At 45.6% G+C, this 25858-nt stretch overlaps 1 protein-coding gene across 13 annotated transcripts in view; it reads left to right on the forward strand.

Annotated features, from left to right (window-relative positions):
- Positions 1-25858, forward strand: part of ZMYND8 (zinc finger MYND-type containing 8) — a 139054-nt gene that overhangs the window by 50925 nt on the left and 62271 nt on the right. For 12 of the 13 annotated variants that reach the window (XM_044262901.1, XM_044262895.1, XM_044262892.1 and 9 more), the window contains 7 exons: positions 3028-3176; positions 13269-13487; positions 16350-16463; positions 18927-19019; positions 20162-20249; positions 23037-23092; positions 25153-25230. In XM_044262901.1, coding sequence (XP_044118836.1) covers positions 3028-3176; positions 13269-13487; positions 16350-16463; positions 18927-19019; positions 20162-20249; positions 23037-23092; positions 25153-25230 — 797 coding nt within the window. Of the gene's footprint in view, positions 1-2166; positions 2255-3027; positions 3177-13268; positions 13488-16349; positions 16464-18926; positions 19020-20161; positions 20250-23036; positions 23093-25152; positions 25231-25858 lie in introns of all 13 variants that reach the window. The other variant, XM_044262890.1, reaches the window with a different exon arrangement.

The following is a 25858-nucleotide window of genomic DNA, read 5'->3' on the forward strand; positions in this document are numbered from 1 at the left end:
CCCACCCCCACCCCGCACGTCCTCTCTCTCTCAAATAAGTAAATCTTTGAAATAAAGAAGTGAATAAAATACCTATCCTCAAATGAAACAAAATGTAACAAGTATCAAAAGTGTTGCCTAGTTAGTTGCTTTCAGTGTTGTCTGTTCAAGGTGCCATTTCTTCTGGGATGCATCTCCTTGGGGCCCCCAAAACACCTTTCTGTTTTTTTGTTTTTTGTTTTTTTATTCTTTTTAATAGGCTCCACTACCCAGTGTGGAGTCCAGCGTGGGGCTTGAACTTCTGACCTTGATCTCAAGACCTGAGCTGAGATCAAGAGTTAGACCCTTAAGCAGCTGAGCCACCCAGGCGCCCAACCAAAACACCCGTCTTAATCACACATCCTCTGACATTTGAGCAGGGTTATTTGGGTTTTCCAGCTCTACGCTGAACAAATCCCAGACTGCACTCCCCAAGCCCATGGTGGTGGGTCCCAGCTTTGTCCATCCGGTGACATTGTTTTTCGTGAATCAGGCCTTCCGTCATTTGCTTGTTCCTGGCTTTGGTTTGTACATGCTGCCTTTTTGCATGCTCCTGAACTTCCTAAATGCCTCACTTTAAATTTATTTTGATGAAGTCATCTACGCTCATGATAAATACAGTTTACAAGGGTACACAGTGAAAATGATCCCTCCCCTTTCTCCTGCATGTTTCCCTACCCCCGGGCAGCCACTGGTCCCAGTTGAGAACTCCATAGTAGTTTTGTGTTCATCTGGGAATGTTCTAGGCTTGTGCAAAGTTAGATTCCTAACGTGTTTTTTTTTTTTTTAAGATTTTATTTATTTATTTGACAGATCACAAGTAGGCAGAGAGGCAGGCAGAGAGAGAGAGAGGAGGAAGCAGGCTCCCCGCTGAGCAGAGAGCCGGATGTGGGGCTTGATCCCAGGACTCTGAGATCATGACCTGAGCTGAAGGCAGAGGCTTTAACCCACTGAGCCACCCAGGCGCCCCCCTAATGTTGTTTTTGGAGGGTGTGTGTGTCAGTCTTTTAATGGTGCTCAGTGTGTCCTGCTCTTTTGCCTGATGCAGAAGCTCGCAGATAGTCATGGATCTGTTTGCATAGAGGTGCCTCCTTATTCTTAATGGCTGGGGAATATTCGACTCTATGGGGGGGGCGGCGCCTGGCTGGCTCAGTTGATTGAGCATGTGGCCCTTGATATCTAGGTTGTGAGTTCAAGCCCCACGTTGGGCAGGAGATTATGTAAAAAAATGAAATGAAGAAAGAATATTCGAGTGTGTGCCTATGGTATGTTATTAGACCAGTCTTCGATTTGTGGACATGGTCGTTATTTCCAGATGTGGGTTCAACACTCAGTGTCTCATTTGAATCACCTTAGGGGTGCTTTGCTTCCTGTGACTGTATCTGTAGCATGCATTTCTAGATGGAGGAAGTGAGCCTTCATGGATGAGGGCGGAGAGGGGTAAGGATCTCTGCTGGGTAGAGAGGAAGCTCTCTCTAGGGGAACGCCAGGTCCAGGCTCTGCCTTTTCGGGGAGTTTTCCTGTTACCTTGCTGAGCAGTGACCCTGTTGAGCTGAAGCTCCTGTGCTGTAGCATTTGGAGATTTTCCTTGGATTTCCTTCTTACACCCTAGGGCTGTTTCCCCATGTGCCTCGGGCCATCCCTTCAGGCTCTCTGGGCCTCCACTTGTGGTATGCTCCTCCGAACTCTGGGGTCTGTCTCCCTCAAGGTGCCTGTGGTTAGCATTTCATTTCCTCATGGGGCTGTGTGTCAGTGCAGCACCCGGAACACTTGTTTGGGTTTTTCTGAAGTTGCCCGGTGAGACTGGAACGTTCCATCCCGTGGATCAGCTTTTGCCGAAGTCGTTCACGGTCTCCTTTAATGAGCCTGCTTGGAAGATGGCCTTTCAGGCAGAAGGAGACCCCTAGGAGGCCTCGCATATGTCCGTACTGGGCCGTGTTCATCTGCCCAGGGCCCCTGTCCACACGCAGAGGCTGGTGACGCACGGCGCGTCCCGCATGCTGGGGCTTGCCTGTGAGTTAAAACTGGAGGAGGCACCTCGTCAGTTTCGCGTTGGGGATAGTCGTCCTTCTGGATTCCACATCCCACCCCATCCCCTGTGCTCTCACGTAGCTGTCTTTCCTTGTGCCTGTAACTTCTCTTTCTCAGAATGTAAGGCACACCACCCTGGGCCCTTACTTCGTCCCGACGCTAATGAGACAGCCGGAGGGCATGGAGTGGACCCAAGGCCTTGCAGGTGAAGATGGGGTGCTGGTGGAAGTCTCTGGGCTTAAATGAGACGCGGGGAGAGTAAAAATGGGAGGGAATGAATCGGCAACGGTTGGGGGGCTAGCACATCACAGAGGAGAAACCGGGAGAATGTCATTTGTGTCTTACCCCTTTGGAGGAAAGTCACAAACAAGCACACCACCATCACTGTTGTCGTCTTTCACAAAGAAGTATGTATGCCTTTGATTTCTGGAAGTGTGTGGCCTCTCTGGGCTGTCCTTCCTGGTTTCCTGGCTGTTGAAGAAATACTTCTTTGGGATGAGGATGGTACTAGGGTCTCTGTGACACAACTCACGGTCAGCAGGGACACTGTAGAGAAGGGTGGGGATTTTGGCAAAATGGTGAGTGCATTTCCAACTAAATAAATGGCTCACTGGTTGATACACAGAGCAGTCTGGGACCATAAGGCCACGCAGGCCCCAATTTGTGTGTGTTTTGTTTTGTTAAGAAAAGCCAGAAGTCGAGGTGATTATGTGAAGTTTCTCAATTTTTTTTACTATAGCAATGAATTAAAATTTTAACAAAAATGGTATGCAGACTGAAGAAAGAGTGTGTGACTTTTGAGACTGTTAACCAAAGGGATGGGGGGAGTGTATTCTTCTAGGAGGATGGACGAATGAACACTACAACGGCATTGGGTCTGGGGACGGAATGTCTTGTGTCCCACACACCCTCTCCCTGGGGGGCCTCGGCCTCCCTGATGACTGCTTTAAAATACGTGGTCCTGTGTGTCTCTTTCAGATCCTGGCTCCACAGAGAGAGCAGCCCAGAAAAGAAAGTTCCCCAGCCCTCCGCATTCTTCCAATGGCCACTCGCCACAGGACACATCCACAAGCCCCATTAAAAAGAAAAAGAAACCCGGCTTACTGAACAATAACAATAAGGAGCAGGTAAAGGGCCGCTGGGAATGGCGTCCACACCAGCAGGACAAAGGCGGTAGTGAGCAGTGCTGTAGCTTTCCGGGTGTTTCTGACAGCCTGTGTTCTTGGCATTTAACAAGCTGCCTTGCTCCAGCTGTCATTTGTATAAGACAAGAAGGGCAGTTCCAAATGGGTCTGTGTAGAAATTTCCAGTGGCTTTTTTAGATCTGTTTTGGGGACAGGGCGGTGACCCAGATGAGCTGAAGATACTGTGCTATAGGATTTGGGGATTTTCCTTGGATTTAACTTACACTCTAGGGCTGTTTTCCCCAGGTGGCCTGAAAAGTTTTTCCTGCTAGGCCATGTCGGTAGAATGGGGCTGAGGCCTGCCTGGAGGTAGTTGATGGGGCTGAGGCATGCCTGGATGTAGTTGATGGGGCTGAGGCCTGCCTGGAGGTAGTTGATGGGGCTGAGGCGGGCTCTCCCCTCCTGGTCTCAGCTTTCTCATCTGTAAAATAACAGGTTTAGGTCTGTGGTAACACAGCTGCTGGCTCTACCCATTGTCTACTGTCCTCTTTGGTAATTGGTAACCATTTCCTCTCACTGCGCATCACCCCTGGGGCGATCAGGAACCCATCCACCTGCATCCGACACCTCTCAGCCAGATAGGAACATCCATTAGCTGTCTTAGATCTTAAGAGACCTAGCTTTAAAATTCTCTGATGCAGGCTCGATACTCTTCTGATATAAAAAAAATGGTAGATGCTTTAGTGGTCCACGACATCAGATCTCCTAGCCCTGGAGGAAGCAGAATGCCCTGGTGGTTCGGTGAGCATTTCGGTAGGGATTCCTCGGGATGCCTTCATCCGTCTCGTGCCTTACGGTGTGCCAGAGTGGGCCCTGGGGATCGGAGGTTGAATAAAACAAGGTTGTCGCTTTCCTGGGAAGAACCTAGCAATGGTTAAATGCCCAGAACTGGGAGAGGGGTGCATTTCTGCACACTAATCTATTTCCATGCTCAAAATTATATAGCGAAATGCCAGCGCTGCCTTTGCGGTGTGGCCGTGGGCAAGTTAACCTCTTCGTGCTTGGTTGGCTTAGCCACTGGAACGGGAGTAATGGGATTTCACGGGGTGTGGTGATGAAATGAGCAACACGATGTCAGTTATAATAATAAAAATAAAGCCAGGCTTATACCAAGTGGTATAATCACACGAGCTAGGTGTGAAGTAATGAAACGGCAGCCACAGAGATGTTCTAGATCTGTGATGTTGTGTGTAATCGCCACAAGCCACCTGTGGCCATTGAACACCTGCAGATGGCAAATGTGACCCAGGGACTGGGTTTTTAGTTTTATTTTTTTCCTTTCTTTTTTCTTTTTTTAACCAAAAAAATATTATTTAAGTTTTTATTTAAATTCCAGTTAACATCGAGCACAGTGTCAGTTTCAGGCGTACAGTGTGCTGTTTCAACACTTCCCTGCAATGCCCCGTACTCCTCACAGCACGTGCACTTGACTTCATCCCCACCCCCCACCTCCCCTCTGGTCACCAGCAGTTTGTTCTCTCTAGTTAAGAGTCTGTTTCTTGGAGGAACTGAATTTTTAATTTAATTTTAATTTGTTGACTGCCTGTGGCTTAGAGCTACTGTGTCGGATAGTAAAGGTCTAATGAGATGGGAATCCGTTAAAAGAGAAGAAATGGGTCCTAAATAAATGTCTCGGGGGATTGATAAGCACATACAATGTGTTGGTGATAATAATACTAAGAGACATGGGTTGGCCATGTGCCACTTCCTGTTGTAAGGCATTTTTCTGGGCTCCTGTTTGTAATAACCCCGTGGGAAAAGCTGTCATTGTGACCATTTTACAGATGAAAACACGGAGGTTCAGAGAAGTTAAGGTGTCTCCTCGGTCTCAGAAGCTGCTTCAGTCTGGCTTGAAGCACTGATGACGCATCCCTGTCACCCAGAAGCCATCCCATAGCTGCTGGCAGTGAAGACTAAGCAACACAGACGGTTGCCTGGGGGCTCAGTTGCTTGAGCATCTGACTCTTGATTTTTGGCTCAGGTCATGATCTCAAGGCGCCTGAGGTTGAGCCCTGCCTCAGTCTCCACACTGGGCTGGATCCTAGAAGAGATTTTCTCCCTTCAAAAAAGAAAAGAAAAGAAAAGAAAAGAAAATACAAAAATAAAAAGAGAAAGAAACAGGAAGGCCACAGATAATCCCCAAACCTTAACTTAGCTAATAATTTGACTTCCTGGGCAAACTCTCCCTTACCAGGTACCAGGAAGGCATGAGGCGGAGTGTCCCCTTTTTGCAGAAAGCCTTCTCCTTTGGCCTCTCCCTGTGTGTGCTCACGTGAATCACACTTTTTGGAGTGTGGCTTATACCTTTCTCTCTGGAAGCTGATCTCCTTGGGGAGTCCATGCATTTTCATCTCTCCCGTCCCCATCCATGTGTTAGGACCATTTCTGTAACACTGAAGGCCCATGACCTCAGGGACACATTTTTCAGTCCGTGTCCCCTTCCAGACTGGCAGCCTCCAGAAAGTGGCCAGTGTTTGGTGGGTGCAGTCACAACGGTGGGGGGTTGGGGTTGCTCCTCGTGAATACATAGCACACTCTGGGTTTGGAAAAGAGGGGACTGGGAGGGGCTGGACATGGGGCATGATTACGCTCCTCAATAATCTGTCATCCTCAGTATTGATAGAAGAGTTTATGGGACTGTTGCACAGGGAAATGCTGTCTGGTCCTAGAGTTCTGGCTCTTTCTAGCCCCACTGTGTCTGGGAGACTCATTGTGGGACTCTGTCAGTTGCTTGCCCATCTTTGAGATTTAGTTATCTTGTAAAATAGGGGTTTGGGCTGGAAACATTGAAAGGCTGATTGTAGGTTTGTTTTTCAGCCTTAAAACTCCCTGGGGCCAAACAGTCAGGAGTTGGCAGAGGATAAACGGGCTTAACTGCAGAGAAGTGACGTTCCTGACCCTTGACCCTGTAATTCATTCTACTACATAATATTTGCATTGTAGCAGCAGCCTCTCTCCTGTAACAGTCTGTTTTTCCTTAAGGGGAACTTAAATCCCTTAAAAAATTTTTCTTCTGGACACTTTGCTTTTCCTCTTTCTTTCTTTTAGAATTTTATAGCATTACAAAATTATGGAATTAAAAGCAAATTGTACGTCTGTAAGTGCTGGGTTTTACCAGTATAATTTCTTATTCACCACCATTTGAAGATCATGAGATTTCAAGTAACAACTTGTATTTTTGGGTTCTTAGCGAAACTCAGAAAAATCCAGCAATAGCTGGAGTGGAGTAGAGCCTGCCCCTTTATTTTTTTAATTTTTTTTTTTTTTAAAGATTTTATTTATTTATTTGACAGAGAGAGATCACAAGTAGGCAGAGAGGCAGGCAGAGAGAGAGAGAGGAGGAAGCAGGCTCCCTGCTGAGCAGAGAGCCTGATGGGGTACTCGATCCCGGGACCCTGAGATCATGACCTGAGAAGGCAGCAGCTCAACCCACTGAGCCACCCAGGCACCCTATTTTTTTAAATTTTTAAAAATTATTTTTACTAACATATAATGTATTATTTGCCCCAGGGGTACAGGTCTGTGAATCATCAGGCTTACACATTTCATAGCACTGTAGCACATAACCTCCCCAGTGTCCATAACCCAGTCACCCTCTCCCTAGCCCGCAACCCCCAGCAACCCTCTGTTTGTTTCTCGAGATTAAGAGTTTCTTCTGGTTTGTCTCCCTCCCAGTCCCATCTTGTTTCAATATTTCCTTCCCTAACACCGCCCCCCTCAAATTCCTCATATCAGGGAGATCATATGATAATTGTCTTTAACTGATTGACTTAATTTCGCTCAGCATAATACCCTCTAGTTCCATCCATGTTTTTGCAAATGGCAAGATTTCATTTCTTTTGCTGAGCCTGCCCCATTAGACACAGGGTGTAATAGTTTTCCACATTCTCCAACCCTCCCCATTGTCAAACTCTGTTTGCTTTGCTTATTCCTACTGATTCTGGCTCTTTCAGGCATTCAGGTGCCTTTGAATTTCGGCATATATCAGTATTCTTCCCCTCCTCTTCTCATTTTCTTTAATTTATTTTTTGTGTTCAAAAAAGAGATAAAGCTTTTCTTGGCTTATAAAAACAAGCACCCCCCCCCATATTTTTCCTTTTTTGGTAGACTTTTTATTACCAAATGGAGATAGGGGTTGAATTTTTTTTTTTTTTAAGATTTTATTTATTTATTTGACAGATCAGAAGTAGGCAGAGAGAGAGACGGGAAGCAGGCTCCCAGCTGAGCAGAGAACCCGATGCGGGGGCTCGATCCCAGGACTCTGGGATCATGACCTGAACTGAAGGGAGAGGCTTCAACCCATTGAGCCACCCAGGTGCCTCCAGGGGTTGAATTTTTAAGGTTGGACCTTATTTCATCCATTTTTCATATATTAGGAATTCAGTAATTTTTAGGGGAGTTGTAAGAGGAACCTTAAAACACACTTTGTTTTTTGGAAGAAAAAGTATTTAAGGCTTATAAGTACTATTATTATTTTAAAGATTTCATTTATTTATTGGACAGAGAGAGCGGCAGCAAGCAGGGGGAGTAGCAGACAGGGAGAAGGAGAACAGGCTTCTCGCCAAGCAGGGAGCCCGATGCAGGGCTCAGTCCCAGGACCCTGGGATGATGACCCAAGACAAAGGCTAATACCCAACTGATGGAGCCACCCACATGCCCCTGTAATTAATTTTTTAAAAAAATTTTATTAATTTTTTTGACAGACAGAGATCACAGGTAGGCAGAGAGGCAGGCAGAGAGAGAGGTGGAAGCAGGCTCCCTGCTGAGAGGAGAGCCCGATGCGGGGCCCCATTCCAGGACCCTGAGATCATGACCTGAGCCAAAGACAGAGGCCCAAACCAGACGCCCGCCCTATAATTTTTTTGAAATAGATTTTATTTATATATTTGAGAGAAAGAGCATGTATGTGCAAGTGGGGGGTGGGGAGGGGCAGCAGGAGAGGGAAAAGCAGACTCCCTTGACGCGGGACTCCCTCCCGGGACCCCCGATATCATGACCTGAGCCGAAGGCAGATGCTTAACCGACTGAGCCACCAGGCGCCCCTACAATTACCTTTTTTTAAAAAAAAATTTTATTTATTTTTTTGACAGAGATCACAAGTAGGCAGAGAGAGAGAGGAGGAAAGGAAGCAGGCACCCCGCTGAGCAGAGAGCCCAATGTGGGGCTTGATCCCAGGACCCTGGGATCATAACCTGAGCTGAAAGCAGAGGCTTTAACCCACTGAGCCACCCAGGCGCCTCTACAGTTACTTTTTTTTTTTTTTTCCCTACAGTTACTTTTTAAATAGCCTTTTGGTCTAGTGGTTTCACTCTGTAGGAAAGGTTTGAAAACTTGGAGGTACTTTTTCATGGGATTGGGGTGGGGAGAGACAGCCTAAAGCCTGGAAGGACACTCCTGGAGTTTTGTGGAAGATCAGGTTGCCAAATACCCTGCGGTAGATGTCTGAAGAAGTATCTTTCTGCGAATGACATTAGGACCTTTACTGAAAAATAGCCACTCTCATTTTTGGTTCTTGGGACATTTGACTAGGAAGATTCCCTTCTGAAAGGTTTTACCCCTCCTTCCCATCATTAACGGCTTGAGAATCTGTTAACATATTGGGTGGCCATTGGTATACTTTCGGTCAAAGAGGGAAAGGGAATGATGGGGCTTCCCCTCACTGCCTTTGAGTATAGGATGAGCTAGATAAGTGGGTGAGCTAGGTCTTAGTTGTCAGGCCCGTGCATTGTCTTAAAAACTAAAAAATACTCACAGAAGTTCCTTGTTGGGCTGGGGTAGTGTATTAACAGTGAGGACAGCTGAGGGGGGTCTAGGCTTGCTGGCTTCTTCCTGAGCTCCGGCAGCACTGGGGGTGTGTGTTCGCCTCGCTGTCTCCATCACTGGAGCTGAGCAGGGGCTGCCCCTTAAGATGGGCCCGAATTCTGCTGCTCCCTGTTGTCTCGCCAACGTCCCGGCTAAATGCCAGCGACATTGCTCACACTGCAGGGCTGAGCAGAGACATATTTTGCAGCGTTGGTGCTTTAAGTGGAAAAGAACAAACGCTGGAACCAGGTCCGTTTTCATTTCATGTGTGTTACCTCTGTGGCCCATACAAGAATTTGAGCTTGTGGTCCCCCTGTGTCTCCCACATGTACCCCGTGCTGACCCCCACCAGATGACCCGGTCTCTGCTTTACGCAGACCAGGTGTCAGCTGACTACAGCCTGTGAGCCAGATGCCGACAGATCCTGGTTTTGAAAATAAAGTTTTATTGGCACACAGCCACATTCTTTCATTTACATATTGTCTGTGGTTGCTCTTTTGCTACTGTGGCCGACTTGAGTCCTTGTAATAGAGACCACATGACCTCCAAAGCCTTCAGCTGTTTGCCGACTTTTTTTTTTGTTGTTGTTTATAAAGATTTTCTTTACTTAGTTAAGAGTCACACGAAGAGAGACCTAGGCGGAGAGAGGGAGAAGCAGACTTCCTTCTGGGCAGGGAGCTCCACACAGGCCTCCATCCCAGGATCCTGAGATCATGACCTGAGCCAAAGGCAGAGGCTTTAACCCACTGAGCCACCCAGGCACCCCAGGTTTTTCCTTTTTTAAATGTCCCATATTTGTTATCGGACTATTTTTATGGAGCAGGGAACGCAAGCGGCCAATGAGGCAGATCTCTGATGGATGCGGAGGTTACCAGGCAGCTAGCTGGTTCTGAGCCACAGCAGTGTTGCTTCAAGAAAGAGGGAACAGGGGCGCCTGGGTGGCTCAGTGGGTTAAGCCACTGCCTTCGGCTCAGGTCATGATCTCAGGGTCCTGGGATTGAGTCCCACATCGGGCTCTCTGCTCAGCGGGGAGCCTGCTTCCCTTCCTCTCTCTCTGCCTGCCTCTCTGCCTACTTGTGATCTCTCTCTGTCAAATAAATAAATAAAATCTTAAAAAAAAGAAAGAAAGAAAGAAAGAGGGAACATTCTGAAGAAGGTTTGGGGCAGCCTGGCACGCACCCCTCAGGACTCCCCACCAGGGGCTCCTACTCCCACTAGGTGTGGGGTGAGGGCAAGGACATGGGGGGCGGGGCTTAACTGCAGAAGTGGCAGGAGGGACCTGGGTTGCCAGTTAGGGAGATTAGCTGGCCTGTTCGATTCTTCTAGTTTCGTTTAGATAGGCTCTTCCTGTCCTATTATTAACTTGCTGAAAGGAAGTCAGGCACTGAACTATGGCTTACTGCATTGTTGCAAAAGCCACAAAAGTATTCTGGAAGACCTCACTCAGGTTAGAAATAGATCCTGCTTGCTTGACATGTGAGGCTTATCTTTCCATTTGAGGATCTCCTCCTCTTCCTTCCACACCTCGCCTCCCTCTTCTTTCTTGATCTCCTCTTTGTCGTCTTCCTGCTCCCCTCCTTAAAACCCCCCCTTCACCCTTTTCTTCTGCCCCAAATGCACCAAGAATTTCCTAGGCAGAGAGGGGACCCTGAATATCGGTGGTTCTCAACCAAGGGCAGTTTTGTTCCCCAGGGATATTTGGCAATATCTGAAGACTTTTTTTTTTTTTTCCTTTTGGTTTTTTGTTTTGTTTTAAAGATCTTATTTATTTCTTTGATACAGAGAGAGATCGCAAGTAGGCAGAGAGGCAGGCAGAGAGAGAAGGGGAAGCAGACTCCCTCCCAAGCAGAGATCCTGACGCGGGGCTCAATGCCAGGACCCTGAGATCACGACCTGAACCGAAGGCGGCGACTTAACCCACTGAGCCACCCAGGCGCCCCTGGAGACATTTTTGATCATCATACTTTTGTGGATGGAGGGACGCTCCGGGCATCTAGCCACAGATGCTGCCACACATTCCTGTAGTGCGCAAGATGGCCCCGTCCCTCAAAGAATTTTCTGCCCTGAACAACAGTAGTGTGAGGGTCAGAGCCCCCTCTCTGCCCCCTGCCATGTTCTCCTTTCATGTCCCCTTCTGTGGTATTTCTAGTTGTTTTCCTAATTTTCAGATTCCTCCACCCCCCCTTCACAGCTCTTTGTGTGAAAGAAGTTATTTTGACCTACAGAGAATGTTCTCTGAGAGGATCACTTCATCATTAGGGTCTCTCCTTACCTCACATTGTCTTACATAGGGCATCAGGGCGAGGAAAAGTTGGGTTGTTATAACCTAGTGTTGTCATCTGTCAAGCGAGACCAGTAGTGTCTATCCTGAGTACCTCTCTGGGGAGTTGTCAGGATAAAATGAAGAGGATGTATGAGACTATGTTGAACACTTGGGGAGAAAATTGTAATGGTGTTGCTCTCTTGTCAGAGAGCACAAGCAGGCAGAGTGGCACACAGAGGCAGAGAGAGAAGCAGGCTCCCTGCTGGACAAGGAGACTGATACGGAACTCGATCCCACGACCCTGGGATCATGACCTGAGTTGAAGGCAGTGGCTTACCTGACTGAGCCACCCAGGCATCCCTCTTTTCTTTAAAAAAAAAAAATATATATATATATATATATATATATATATATATATATATATATATATATATTTGTTTTATATATTTGAGAGAGACGGAGGGGCAGAAGGAGTAGGAGAGAGAATCTCAAGCAGACTCCATGCCGAGTGTGGAGCCCAGTGCTAGGCTCGATCCCATGATGCTGGGATCATGGCCTGAGCTGAAATGAAGAGTGGGATCCTTAACCGACGGAGCTACCCAGGTGCCCGCCCTCAGCCTCAGAATTCATACTTTCTTTCCTTTTCCTCCCCACTTTCCTTTCCTTTTTTAGATTTTATTTATTTGAGAGAGAGAGTGAGCGAGATAGAGCACAAGCCAGGGGGAGAGGCAGAGGGAGAAGCAGACTCCCTGCTGAGCAGAGAACCAGAAGCCTGGGATTAAGACCTGAGCCGAAGGCAGACGCATAACCAACTGAGCCACCCAGGCAGCCCCAGAATTTTTTTAGAGTACTTCTTAAATCTTCTATTTGTTACTGATTTTCAGTAGGTATTTTCCTGATGATCTTTTTTTTTTTAAAATATTTTATTTATTTATTTGACAGAGAGAGAGATCCCAAGTAGGCAGAGAGGCAGGCAGAGAGAGGAGGAAGCAGGCTCCCTGCTGAGCAGAGAGCCCGATGCGAGACTCGATCCCAGGACTCTGAGATCATGACCTGAGCCGAAGGCAGCGGCTCAACCCACTGAGCCACCCAGGCACCCCCTGATGATTTTCTTTTGAGTGATCTTAGGCGTTCGGAATGTGAGTTTGCTGGATTCTATAATGTATTGTTAGGGAAACATTTTTCTTGATATTCTGGAGCAGGAAGGGGTTTTGCTTCCCATGAATTGGCCACTTCTGTCATTTTTCTGCTATTGGTGATTCTGAATAGGAGATCTAGCACCTCTGCAAATATGAGGACCTATCTTGTTGAAGATTATGGCTTCAGGAAGCCTCTGGTTGGCTCAGATACTTCATGCGTTGGGCGTAGAGTTAAAAAAAAAAAATGCCTTTTTTTGCGGGGGGAGGGGTGTGACTCAAATCCAATTGACCTATTCTCCCAGAGCCTGTTGAAATAATCCTGGGGTGAATTCCCATGGTTTTGTTGGCTTTGTTTTGGCTTCATTTGTTGGTCTATCAGTAATGGCAGCACTGTGTTCAATCATCCCATTGACTCCCAACCCAAATACCACGGTGTTAGGTATTATCATCCCCATTTTACAGATGAGAAAGTTGAAGCTGAGAGGTGGAGATTTGCCCAGGGTCATGCAGCTGGTAGAGCTAAAATTTGAGCCTGGGTATGCCTGGGTTATAGCCATTGTATTATTCTGCTGGTGCAGCCTCTGAAATCTTAGACACCAGCTTTTCAATCCATGGCTTCTGAAATAGAGGGAGAGGAAATAAAAATGTGTAGTATGTAATGACCTCTAGACTGTGTATTTAGTAGAGTAACCCAAGCTAGCTTGTTAAGGGATGTGTGGAATGCTATGATGTTCTTTTGTTGTTATTGATGTTTGATGTATTTGTTCAAATTCCTTTTGAGAATGCACATTTGTTTTGAAACCAAACCTGTCTTTCTTGCCTACATTTCAGTCAGAACTAAGACATGGTCCGTTTTACTATATGAAGCAGCCACTCACCACAGACCCTGTTGATGTTGTACCGCAGGATGGACGGAATGATTTCTACTGCTGGGTTTGTCACCGGGAAGGCCAAGTCCTTTGCTGTGAGCTCTGTCCCCGGGTTTATCACGCTAAGTGTCTGAGACTGACATCGGAACCAGAGGGGGACTGGTTTTGTCCTGAATGTGAGGTTAGTTCCTGACGAATGAATGCATTATCTGCTTCGTTTCCTTTCCCTTTCTCTTTCTTCCTTGCATTTTAAATTTTTCGAATAATCCAGATTCAGGGGAAAAAGAAGGCATTTCTTGCCCTCCACTTGCTCTATCTGGTCACCCCCTTTTGGGACCAGCTTTGGCGGGGGCCTGAGCGTCGCTGCTCTCGCAAAGGCCATTGGACTGAGTGTTGGTTTTCTTTCTTCTGGGTCTTTGGATCACTCTGGGATCTGCAGCCTTCTCTGATTCTGCTGTAACGAACATTTCAGAAGTCTGCTTAAGAGCTGTTAACCGCTCACGTATTCTGAGACGATCGCATGCTGGGTTTCCTCTTCTTGGATGCTGTCTCCTGCTTGCATCGTTGAATCATCGGCGGGAGCTGGGCTGAGAAGACCAGCTTGGGTTGGTTGCTCCGTGTTTTCATCATCTGATGCTTCAATTTATGCTACAACTGTTTTTCGAGTGCCCCGGAGACACTAGGGACCAGGCCTTGAACAGAAAGGGATACGCGTGACCTGCTATTCAGGAGAAGAGGACCAAAACCAAATAAAATGAATTGGAGAGGAGGAATTGGGAGTAAGGTGGGGGGATGGTGTTTCAGTGTCAGGTGAAGAGGACCAGGATCGCCTCAGGAAGACTTGAGAAGCACGCTCTGCCTCCTTCCAGCCAGGAGGCAGCAGGCACAGCCCGAGTAGAACCACGCTGGCTTGGTGAAGAACGTGTGTCTTTTGTAGGAAAGCCTAACCATTTTCCTTTATTAAAACAATCATTCCCGTTTCCACAATTCTGAGGCATCTTCCATTCTTGGTGACTTCTAGTTACGACGCTTTTGCACGATGCTGCAAATGATGTCATCTGCGCAGTCATTTAATGGGGAATGTCACTTGGATTCGAAGTTCTATTAGAACTGGATCTCACACAAGGAAGCTTTTTGTGTGCGAGATGGAACGTTCTCCCCGATGTCTTTCGTGAGGAAAGGAAGCAGGCTATAGGATGGTGTCTTTGGTGCCTCTTTTGTGTTGGGAAAGGAGAAAAATAAGAACTTTGTGAAAAGAGATGAGACATCACATCGATAGGATGACATTTTAATGGTGTTCTGTCCCTAAAATTGAGGAAGATGGCTGCCAGTGCTCTGGGATACTCGATGGAGAGATGCACAGGCGCCCCTTTGCTCAGCGATGCCCTCTGGTTGCAGAGTTTCACCTGATTCCGCTACTGTTGGTGTGGTCCATGGAACCTTCCTCAGTTTCCTTTTGTCTTGACGCACCTTTCCCCCTTGTTGAGTAATTTTGCAGAAACGACAGTGGCTTTTGCTGCTGCAAGTACAGCTCTTGAGGGTTGTGGTGGGAACAGTAGGGATTTATTCTCCTGTGTAGAAAGAACCCAGAGGCAGGGCCAGGCCAGAGTGTGCACAGCCCGACCCTTTCTGTTTCATTGTGGAGGCAGTGTGTGTCCCCTCCCACATCCCTTGGCCATAAGGTGGCTGCTGGGGTTTTTATCACTTGTGCCTAGACAAAAATCCCTCTATGAGGAGGAGTGTTTCTCTTTACAACCCTTTATTATCAAGCAGAAGGACCTTCTGCTGATTCTGCCCTTGGCCTCATTGTTCAGCACTGGACCTGTCTTCATGCAAAAAAATCTTGAAAATGCCTCTCTGGCAATTTCAGTTTATTTCATGGGAACCGGGCACTGCTGGCCGGGAGGGAAAGGATCAGGGATGGAGCAGAGGTGAAAGTGGTTGCCATGGATAGCTACCTAGAAGCGAACAGCAGTTCAGACAAACAGGTGTTCCATGTCTAAGGTTTAAGGCCTCAAATGTCTTCCAAGTGTGCATTGGCAGTGCAGGCACCTGGCTGACTGTCTCAGGCTCGGGAAGCTAAGCAGTTAGGGACGTGTGTCGCGGACTGTTTGCAGCCTCTGAGCAACTCCTGTGTTGCCCTTTTCCTCGACAACCAACCAGACACATCTGAAAGTTCTTTTTGGAGGATCCAGAGCTATGAAGGATGGAAAGTAAATGAAGATTAATTGGAGAAAATTTCTCTCAGCTCTCCCTACACAGATGGTTAAAGAGTGTTTCCTGACATCATCAGGCTTTGCTATTTTGGTGTTGCTACATAAGGAGTCTGAAGTTCTGGGATATGGTAGCAGATTGACATAGCAGAGTCTGGTTTCAGACATTTCTCTGGGCCTCCTCTTTGATGGGAATTTCCCTTTCAGAATGACATTTCCCATGGAGACAGACAGCGAGACTATGCATCTTGTGTCATTTGCCAGAATGTCCTGAGTGGGTTCACATCCGTGGTGACAGAATGAAGTCACATTTATATTTAGTTCTCTACCATCCCTTGGATTCTTTCTGTGGGGAAGACTGTCCTTTTCCATCAGTGATGTCACTGAGTTAATGCCCTGTCAGTTTCCTGAAAGGTAGCCCAGAATGCTGAGCGGATCAAGTTAAGCGACTGATTCATTGTGTGCAGAGATCACCCTAAAACCATTAGTGGTCTTTCCTTTCACATCCCATTCTTGGAACCCACAGCTGTAATCCTGACGATTTTTCAGGTCCCTGCTCGCCGCCTCCTTTCTCAGGTTATGTCATCTTTGTGAGCGAAAAACACTTCCAAATAAGGTCATCATCTGTGGATTACTGGGTCTCTTCATTTTTATCCACTGACCCAATGTATGGTCAGCTGGATTGGAGTCTTTCTCCAGTGAAACAACTAGTCTCGTTTGAATGGGAGAGACTTTTTATTATGAGCTGGTTTGAAAAGTAGGAGGAAAGGAACTTTGTACAGGGATAGTAACTTTCTTCTAACTGAAATTTGTGTGATTTTGACTTGTAGAAGATTACAGTAGCAGAATGCATCGAGACTCAGAGTAAAGCCATGACCATGCTCACCATCGAACAGTTATCCTACCTGCTCAAGTTTGCCATTCAGAAAATGAAACAGCCAGGGGTAAGAAGAAAGTTCCTCTTGGTATAAGTGTAAATGGAAAATAGTGACTTTTGTTCTTCTCTGTTAACGTTCTTGTTCTGAGTAGTCTTTGCTTTCCAGACACCTGTGCATACTCTTTGGGTCTTTTTATGTGCCCGGCTCAAATACCTAAAAATTAAATATAAAGTACAGTGACATTCAGTTAATTCTCTGTAGCGAGCACTGCATGTTCCCGACGAGTTTAACTGGGGAATGACATGCAGTAGAAAGTTGGTGGGGATTTAAAATTCTGATTGGTTGTGAAGTGAAACCTCCTACCCAGACCCCGTTGGGTAAGGAGCTCCTGTACTGCTTCCCTTGGGAAGTAGTAAATTCCATTTCAATGAGACAGGGGAGTACAGCCCCATTTGTTGGTAATCAAAGTGTGGTGATGGAACCTCCAAGTGCAGTTCAACCAGTGAGAACTCCCATAAAGGGTGAGATTCGGTTCATTCCTTCCAATTTTGAAATAGGATTTGATGGACAGCCTTTGCCTCTTAAAGGAAATCCAGATGAGAAAGTAAGGCTGCCATGTTTAGCTTGCACGCCCTGGTTCCTAGTGGTTACCCGCCCCAGAGTCCTGGGCACATCACAGTCATGGTGGTTTTAGTTTTTTTTGGTGACCTTTTCTAGGAGGATGACCGTAAAATGCCTCATTCTTAAAAAGAATATGGTGTGGCCATATAATCAACATGTTATGACATTCTTTGTGCAGATCAGTCTAGAGAAACTTTAAGGGTAGGGTTTTCCCTTTCCCATTTGCACAGAGGGAGAATATGAGCTAGTGGTGACCCTTTGTTAAACTCTCCAGAGTCTGCTTTCTATGTCAAGGGAATATGCAGCCCTGTAGAACCTCCAGGGTATCAAGTAGACACTGGCTTAATTTCTTAAAAAATACAAAACCAAAAAACAAAAACCACAAGCTTTTGTTTAGAGATTATATTCTGAAATTTGATACCATGAAAAAAATTCAGAGCATGCCAATTGGGTGTTGCTAAATCGGGAATCTATTTGTCTATGTAACAAAATCCGTCAATGGAAGCAGAAGCATGGATAGCCTCAGTTTGGAAAGAAAAACAACTTTTTTTTTTTAAACTGCAGTCTTTTCTTTTTCATATTGAGTGACAAGGAGTTACTTCCTGCTTTTCCATAGGCTAAATTATTTCTGCTGAAACTGTTGCACAAAAAGAACAGATTCATGTAGGGTTGTCAACACTGCAGACTTAAAAACCAAAGAGAAAAATCGAAGAAGGCCTTAATTTCTCACATAAATTGTTTGATATAAAATCAATCGGGGCAGAAAGTTGCCGATGATATTGAAGCATCTTTGTAACTTGCAGTGGCCACACACTGTCCTTCTGGGTAGAAGAGGGCTCCACTGACAAGTGGTAGCCCTTTCAGATGCCTTACTTGGCTGTCATTTGGTGTTTTTTTGCTTTCTTTCTTTCTTTCTTTTTTTTTTAAGATTTTATTCATTTATTTGACAGACATTTATTTAAAGATTTTATTCATTTATTCATTTATTGACACAAGTAGGGAGAGAGGCAGGCAGAGAGAGGGGAAGGCAAGCAGTCTCCCCGTCGAGCAGAGAGCCCGACGTGGGGCTCGATCCCAGGACCCTGAGATCATGTGAGGCGAAGGCAGAGGCTTTAACCCACTGAGCCACCCAGGCGCCCTCATTTGGTGTTTAATTAAATATTTTAGATGATGATTGATTTATTGATTGATTTTGAGATTTATTCTTAAGTAATACCCAGTGTGAGATCGAGAGGCGCACGCTCTACCTAATGAGCCAGCCAGTTGCCCCAACTACAAATCTTGCAGATTTTTAAATATTGATGGGTAAAAACCATCCATCAACAAACTGGGCCTTGCACTTTGAGCTGATTCATGCAAGCATGGTGCAAAGTGAAAAATTTTGACATGGTCTCTGCGTTGAATATTTGCTTCTCGAAGGAAGAGCAAAAATCTCACTTGTTTGAATTTCCCCCCCAAGTGTAAAATATCTGTTGGCACTAAGGGGTAACCTCATTAAGTGTGTTATCTCTGGGTATGGCCACGTTTTACTGTCCATTTGTTTTGGTTATGGGTGTTTGCAGGATAATAATAAGCCTTATTCAGAGTTCAGGTCAAGTAGCTGATGGTGTGTTGTTCTTGTGGATCTTCATAGAACAGAACTAGAACTGTTACTTGGATGTATTTTGAAGATGATACAAATAACAAAGTAGGACCCCTCCCCCCCGCCATGATTATTGATAGCCAGGCAGAACTAGAAGGTGAACCAGCTTAGTACTCCCCAAGGTCCTTCTTTGTGGAAACCACTAGAATTCTATTGTCTGAAAAGTTGTCTCCATTTTGGAAGTACTTTGTTACTATTAATGCTTTGTTTTCCACAGTAATGATGGGTTTGTGTCTCTGTGTGTGTGTCCATCTTTTCTTTTATAGACAGATGCATTCCAGAAGCCTGTTCCCTTGGAACAGCATCCTGACTATGCGGAATACATCTTCCATCCTATGGACCTTTGTACATTGGAAAAGGTTGGCCTCCATCAGAGAACCTCACCATTGTAGCCACAGTTACCGAGATGACTAAAGACCCTCCCTCACTTCTTGGGCCCCATCTCAAGTTAGATGGTTTCTCTGCCTTTCCTCCGTACCCTTTTGATTTGGATGGAAGAACTCTTGATCCCTTAACTTCTGTAACATTCTTCCAAGGATTGTAATGGAGTGTTGAATTCCACTGATTAGCTCCAAATATTACTTCTGCTGCTGATTGTCTGAAAATTGACCTGAAAAAGTCACACTTCTACGAATCAGTGATTTGATTGATTTGAGCTTTACCTCCTCTTTTCTTTCTCTCAGAGGTGCTAATGAGGGCAGCAGGAAGGAGAAAAGAGAAAATTAAGTGTTTGGGAAACCTTCAGATTGCTGATAAAGATGTGGCTTCCTAGAACTTACTCTACTGTTATGGATATGTCTTTAATGCCTGAAGGTGCTTTTAAAAGTTCAGGCTACAATTCCATCCTGAAAATTACACTTGGAACATGTTAGATTGTGCATATCACCCTGGTGCTAATTTTCAAATTTTTGGCATGAAACACACGGGTAATGAAAAGCACGGATGAGGAGAACACCTTATATTGTCTTTTTTGCTGGCCCCCAAATGCTGAATGAAACCTGCTTTGAAAAATTGCACACACCCTCATGGTTTTCAAGAAAAGAAGGCATTCAAAAAAGAAAGGGTTGGAATCCTAGCTTCACAGATTAATAGCGTTGGAACTTTGCACAAGTTCCTTGGCATTCCCACACCTCAGTATCCTTGTCTGTAACATGGTGATGATAGTAAGTGTGTCATTGCGTTCTTAGTCACAAGGCTTCTGTGAGGCTGTTACAATGAATAAAAACCATGTCAGTTATTAAAATATCCTGGTTTCTTGAAAGGGGTTGCTTGATAAATGACAGCTGCTGTAAGAGGAAAGAATTCAGGTTAGCGATGAGTTCAGTGACTTCATTTTTATGGAGTTCTAGATCTCAAATATAATAGCATCTTGGGAAATGGGTAAAAGCATTAATTAATTTGGCAAATGACTGCTATGAAAATGATGTGGGGACGCAGGTGTTAAGTGGCTGCGGCTTGTACAGACTGAAGGGTTGTTATGCTCCTTGGCTTCTCTCCCCAGAACGCTAAAAAGAAAATGTATGGATGCACAGAGGCTTTCCTGGCTGATGCGAAATGGATTTTGCACAACTGCATCATTTACAATGGAGGTGGGTGGCTTAGGTCGCTGCTAAGAAAGACCGTGTTCATGCCGTGTGTGTTGCTCGGTCTCCCGCCCTTCCTAAAAAAATCGTGTTCTTTTTTTCATGCGCCAGGGCCAAAAGCTGAGAATATGTGTGTATAGATCACTAATATGTGCGAAGAGGGTATGGTGACTCTGTGCATTTTAAGGGATGAGCTGGTTTCCATAGTGGCTTGTGGCCATAGGATATGGCTGACTTTTTTAGAATCTTTGTTTTAATGGAGGAATAATTACCTAGAATAAAATGCATAGAATTTGAGAGAACCTTCTCTGAATTTGACAGACGTATAACCACCTCAAATATACCTACAGCCTCAGATAAAATCTAGAATATTTCCATCACTCTGTTCTAGTCCCACTTGTTCTTTACCAGTAAACTCACCCTCCTTGGTCTTTTATGTCCCAGTAAGTAGTTTTACATCCTCTAAAATTTCATATAAATGGAGTCGTAGTGCATTCTTTGGGCTAATTGCATGCCATGTAATTTTTTTGGTGGATTCATGCATGTTGTTGTGTGTATCCGTTTTATTTTTTTTTTTTTATTACTGTGAGTAGTTTTTCACTGTATCCACATACAATTTATGTGGATTTTGAAGGAGCATTGGGGTTCTTTTCCACCTTTGGGCTGTTGGGAATAAAACCATTGTGAACATTCTTGTGCAAGTCTTTGTGTAGACATACATTTTTTTTTTTTAAAAGATTTTATTTATTTATTTGACAGAGAGAGATTACAAGTAGGCAGAGAGGCAGGCAGAGAGAAAGAGAGAGAGAGAGAGGAGGAAGCAGGCTCCCTGCAGAGCAGAGAGCCCGATGCGGGACTCGATCCCAGGACCCTGAGATCATGACCTGAGCCGAAGGCAGCGGCTTAACCCACTGAGCCACCCAGGCACCCTAGACATACATTTTCATTTCTCATGGGTAAATCCTTAGGAGTGGCAGTGCCGGCTCATTGAATAGGTTTCTATTTAAATTTACAAGATATTTTGGCAAACTTGGCGCAGAGTGGTTGTACCATTTTATACTCTCCTGGCCATGCATAGGAGAGTCTTAGTTGCTCTACATCCTTGTCAGCACTTGGTGTTGTCTGTTTATTTTAGCCATCCTTGGAAGCGTGAACTGTTAGGTCACGTGGTGTTCATTCGCTGTTCCCTTAGGATTCATGGTATTGTGTATCTTTTCATGTGCTTATTAATCATTTGTATATCTCTTTTGGTAAAATAAGTATTCAAATATTTTGTGTTTTTATTATTGCATTTTAGAAGTTCTTTGTATTCTGGATAAAGTTGCGTCAGTTGCGTTTTTGTGAGTTGAGCCTTCTGGACAGAATGGATGAGGAGTCCCATTAAAATCTTTTCTCAAGGCACTTTTTATATTGCCCTACCTTCTCCCATAGTTCTCTCTGTGTATCTTCTGGTCAGGTAGCTCGATCAGTGTCCTTCTCCGTTCTGTTCCTCTTATTCCCTGTTAGATCGCTCTCCCTTGATGACTTTTTCTTACCCTTCAATGTCAGCCTGTCAGTCTTCTGAGGGGCCATCCCTTATGGACTGAGACCATACTTGGTGCTCTTGTTAGGAGATCTCACAGTACCTGTACTTGCCTATGGTAGCATTTATCACACTTCCTGGATGGTAGTAATTTAATTTGTTTGAGTTCCTTACCAGGATGTTAAGTTTTTTTGTTTTTTTGGTTGTAAGATCTTAAAGAGCACAGTCGTGTCTTCTTCCTGTATGGCCCTAGTGTTGATTGTTTTCTGATGTGTAAGGGAAGAGGTTGCGTGGGTGGCTGTCTGCTCAAAGCACAGGGTCTGCATTATTAGCTCCGTAGTGGGGCCCGTGGTGTGGGGAGGGGAAAAAGAGGCACATGGTTTAGAATTCATGTAAGCAGTATTAAATATATAGAAAGGCTGGTAAGGTCACATAAACAAGTGAATGAGATTAGGTGGCAGAAAAATAGCAGCATGAGCCAGGAAGGCCATTGACTGAGGGGAGAACTAGAGACTGAAGAACTAGGGGCCTGGACTGCTACCTGGTCTGAAGGGCTCACCGTGGACACCCCAGTGGTTTTTGGATACAGAATTATAGATCTTCTGAGTTTTCAAATCAAGCCGGAAATATAGGGATGGGTGTGTGTATTTTTGTGTGTAAAATTTTTTTGCTAAGAAATTAACAATGTGTGGAAAGCATGGCATTCTGGCTGTCTTATCTTCCTTGTCTTAGCTATCCTGAGTTAGCTCTGGGGCCAGATTTTCAACTCATTAGCTAAGTAGTCTTGGGTAAGCAACGACTCTTGAGCTTTGGCTTAATCATTAATGAAATAGGAACATTCTTACCTGCTTCTTAGCGTGGGTTCTTGAGGAGTTAATAAGAATGTGTATTTCGAAGCATGCAGCATAGCAGAGCTACTTAATTATTTTCCTTCTCCTGTTACCCTTCATGGCTTGGAGTCTGGAACAATGGGTGAATGAGGCTCCTTTCCACTAATTGGGGCCTTTCAAATGGGAAAGCATTTTTGAAATATTAACCTGTGAGCCCAGTTTCAGAGATGACTCGGAGGCACCTAAGATAGGTCAGTGTTTGGGAGAAGTCACATATTGAACCAATATCAGGAGCCAGAATCTTCTGGTTTTTAGCCTTCGAAGCCTAATCCTGGGGGAAAGCAAGTTGAAAGGTTGTTTGTTAGTGGAAGTGTAATCCCATGGTTGGGTGTTACGAATCTTGTTTCTATTTGAATTAATCATATTTTCTTATCCCCTTAGGAAATCACAAATTGACGCAGATAGCAAAAGTAGTCATCAAAATCTGTGAGCATGAGGTATGTGTTTCTCACCGTCCAATTTTTTTTTTTTTAAAGATTTATTTATTTGACAGACAGAGATTGCAAGTAGACAGAGGCAGGCAGAGAGAGAGGAGGAAGCAGGCTCCCTGCTGAGCAGAGAGCCCGATGTGGGGCTCGATCCCAGGACCCTGAGATCATGACCCGAGCCGAAGGCAGAGGCTTCAACCTACGGAGCCACCCAGGTGCCCCTCACCGTCCAATTTTTTAAAGCAGATTTTATTTATTTATTTATTTGACAGAGATCACAAGAGGCCAAGAGGCAGGCAGAGAGAGAGAGAGAGAGAGAGAGAGAGAGAGGGAAGCAGGCTCCCTGCTGAGCAGAGAGCCCAATGCGGGGCTCCATCCCAGGGTCCTGGGACCGTGACCTGAGCCGAAGACAGAGACTTTATCCCACTGAGCCACCCAGGCGCCCCAAGCCTAGGCTTTTAATCAGTGGGTTGCCCTGAGGTCAAATTTACTGAACCCAGATGCTCTTTATCTGGCATTTCTGAATCTGCCTATTGGCAATACATTGCCACTATATTGGCTCCAAAGCCAGGGCTGTCCTCGACCTGATTCACCCAGTACCTTTGGAATAGCCCACAAGTAGAGTGAGTAGGGGAGGAGCTAGATGCCATCATTCATTCATTCATTCATGTATTCTTTTGTTCTTTTATGCACTCATTTACTCACTGACCTTTAAGTTAGTCAGTTATAGTTACAACGTTACAGTTATAATTTACTGAGCACCTGCTACACGTCTGGCACTTCCGCGGTGTAGGGATAAAGAGGAAAACACGTCTGATGATGGGACAACATTAGCAACACGCAGAGCAGGGTGAACCCCCTCCGCTCGGGCCTTGCCACTTTGCTGCAGTGAGACCTCGGGCAGGTGTCCTGACTTTCTGGGGTTTCCTTTTCTCCACGTGGGTGTAATAGCAGTCTTGCCTTCAAAGGGGGGTGTGAGGAATTTGTGCATTGGCACCTGTGGAACCCTTCGGTGATCCCGACAGATCTCTGGTCAGTGTTAACTGATGTGCTGATGTCTGTGTCACTTGAAGTGGTTTACATTTATGTCCTGTAATTGTCAGAGAAACTGTTTGGTAGCGATTTCTCGCATCCACATTCTGTCCATGAGGAAATGGGAAGGAGATGGAGGCTCCGACAAGATAAACAACTGTTCTTAAAATGATGGAGCTGGGAAATGGTAGAGTTTGAATTGCGATCCCAGAAAGGGGCTCCTGGGGCTCTTGGTTCTAAGTCAGACTTCAGTATTTTAGGGGAATGTACCTTTTTTTTTTCTTTTTAAAGTTTTTATTATTTATTTGAAAGGGAGACAGACAGCGAGAGAGGTAACACAGGTAGGGGGGATGGGAGAGGGGAGAAGCAGGCTTCCTGCCCAGCAGGGAGCCTGATGTAGGGCTGGATCCCAGGACCCTAGGATCATGACCTGAGCCGAAGGCAAATGCTCAATGACTGACCTAGCCCCCAGGCGCCCCTAGGGGAATGTACCTTTTCAAGAGGGAGAAGGACGGTCCCCAAACTACAGAATTTCATATTGTCATAAGTGGGGATAAAAAGGGCAGTATGGTATTCACCACCTGCCCTGGATGGTGCGGTTGGAGATGTGTGGGAATCAAGCACAGTGAGCAGAGGCCGGAGCCGTGGCTGGAGGTGGTTGGGGAGCTCAGGAGGGCCAAGGCTTGGTCACATTTGGCGTTGACCAAGCTCATCAGGAGTTCAGATTTCCTTCTTAGTTTCTCAGCCTTGTACTATTGACATTTAGGCTGGGGACTGCAGTGGGCACAAAAGTAGAAGCTGATTCGGACGTGGTCCGGAGAGAGAGAGGAGGTGGTGGTATTGGCAGCGTGGGCTAGGTGAAGCATGGGGGCTGGTGGGAGGTGGTTGCACTCCTGTCGAAGGTGTTCCCCACTGTGGGACCTGCTGTAGCTGACCTTAACCTTAACCGTAACTGCTGACACCAGCATGTATTCCTTGACCTCCTCCAGATGTGAGGCCCCTGGGATGACACATGCTAACATATTTTTCCTTTACAGATGAATGAAATTGAAGTATGTCCGGAGTGTTACCTAGCTGCTTGCCAAAAACGAGACAACTGGTTTTGTGAGCCTTGTGTAAGTTGCACTTCTTTTCCTTCATTTTCTGAGCCCCAGGCCTTACATGGCTACCCAAGGCCACTTTGTCTAGGCAGTTTATTTGGTGAAACTTCAGGTGAAGTTTTTTTAAATGATTTTTTTTTTTTTTAAGTGATAAAATTACAGCAGAGTGAAAGTAATCTAGGTAGAATAAACCTCTGGGATGAAAATTCATGTGCCGAAGGGAGTGTTATGATTCCCTGGGTTTATTAACCCCTGGCCAACTGTAGGCTAGAGAGCAAGGAGAAGCTCATCAGGGAGGGGCACCCCCATGGTAATGCAGGTAGGGAGGAGAGTTTGGTGAGTGTGTTTTTTCTGGTCTGTGTTGGGCGGTTTGGAAATACCTCTCTGCATTGACTCCATGGTCTCTCCAACTTGGTGGTTTGGGCTGGGAGCGGGGAGAGAAACATCACCCAGTTTTCCTCATGGATCTGTATTTTCCAGACTGGTGTTCTGCAGAGAGAAGTATGTTCTTGGGGTGGGCTGGTGGGAGGTTGGGAGGAGGTAGGGCTGGAGGTTACTGGGGGGCAAGATTAGGCAAGTAAAGTGGAAAAGTAGAACATGGTTTATGGCTCTTCCTGCCTTTGGAAATAAACAGCTGCATAGT

This window comes from Neovison vison, chromosome 8, assembly GCF_020171115.1.
Source record: "Neovison vison isolate M4711 chromosome 8, ASM_NN_V1, whole genome shotgun sequence".
NCBI classification, from domain to species: Eukaryota; Metazoa; Chordata; class Mammalia; order Carnivora; family Mustelidae; genus Neogale; species Neogale vison.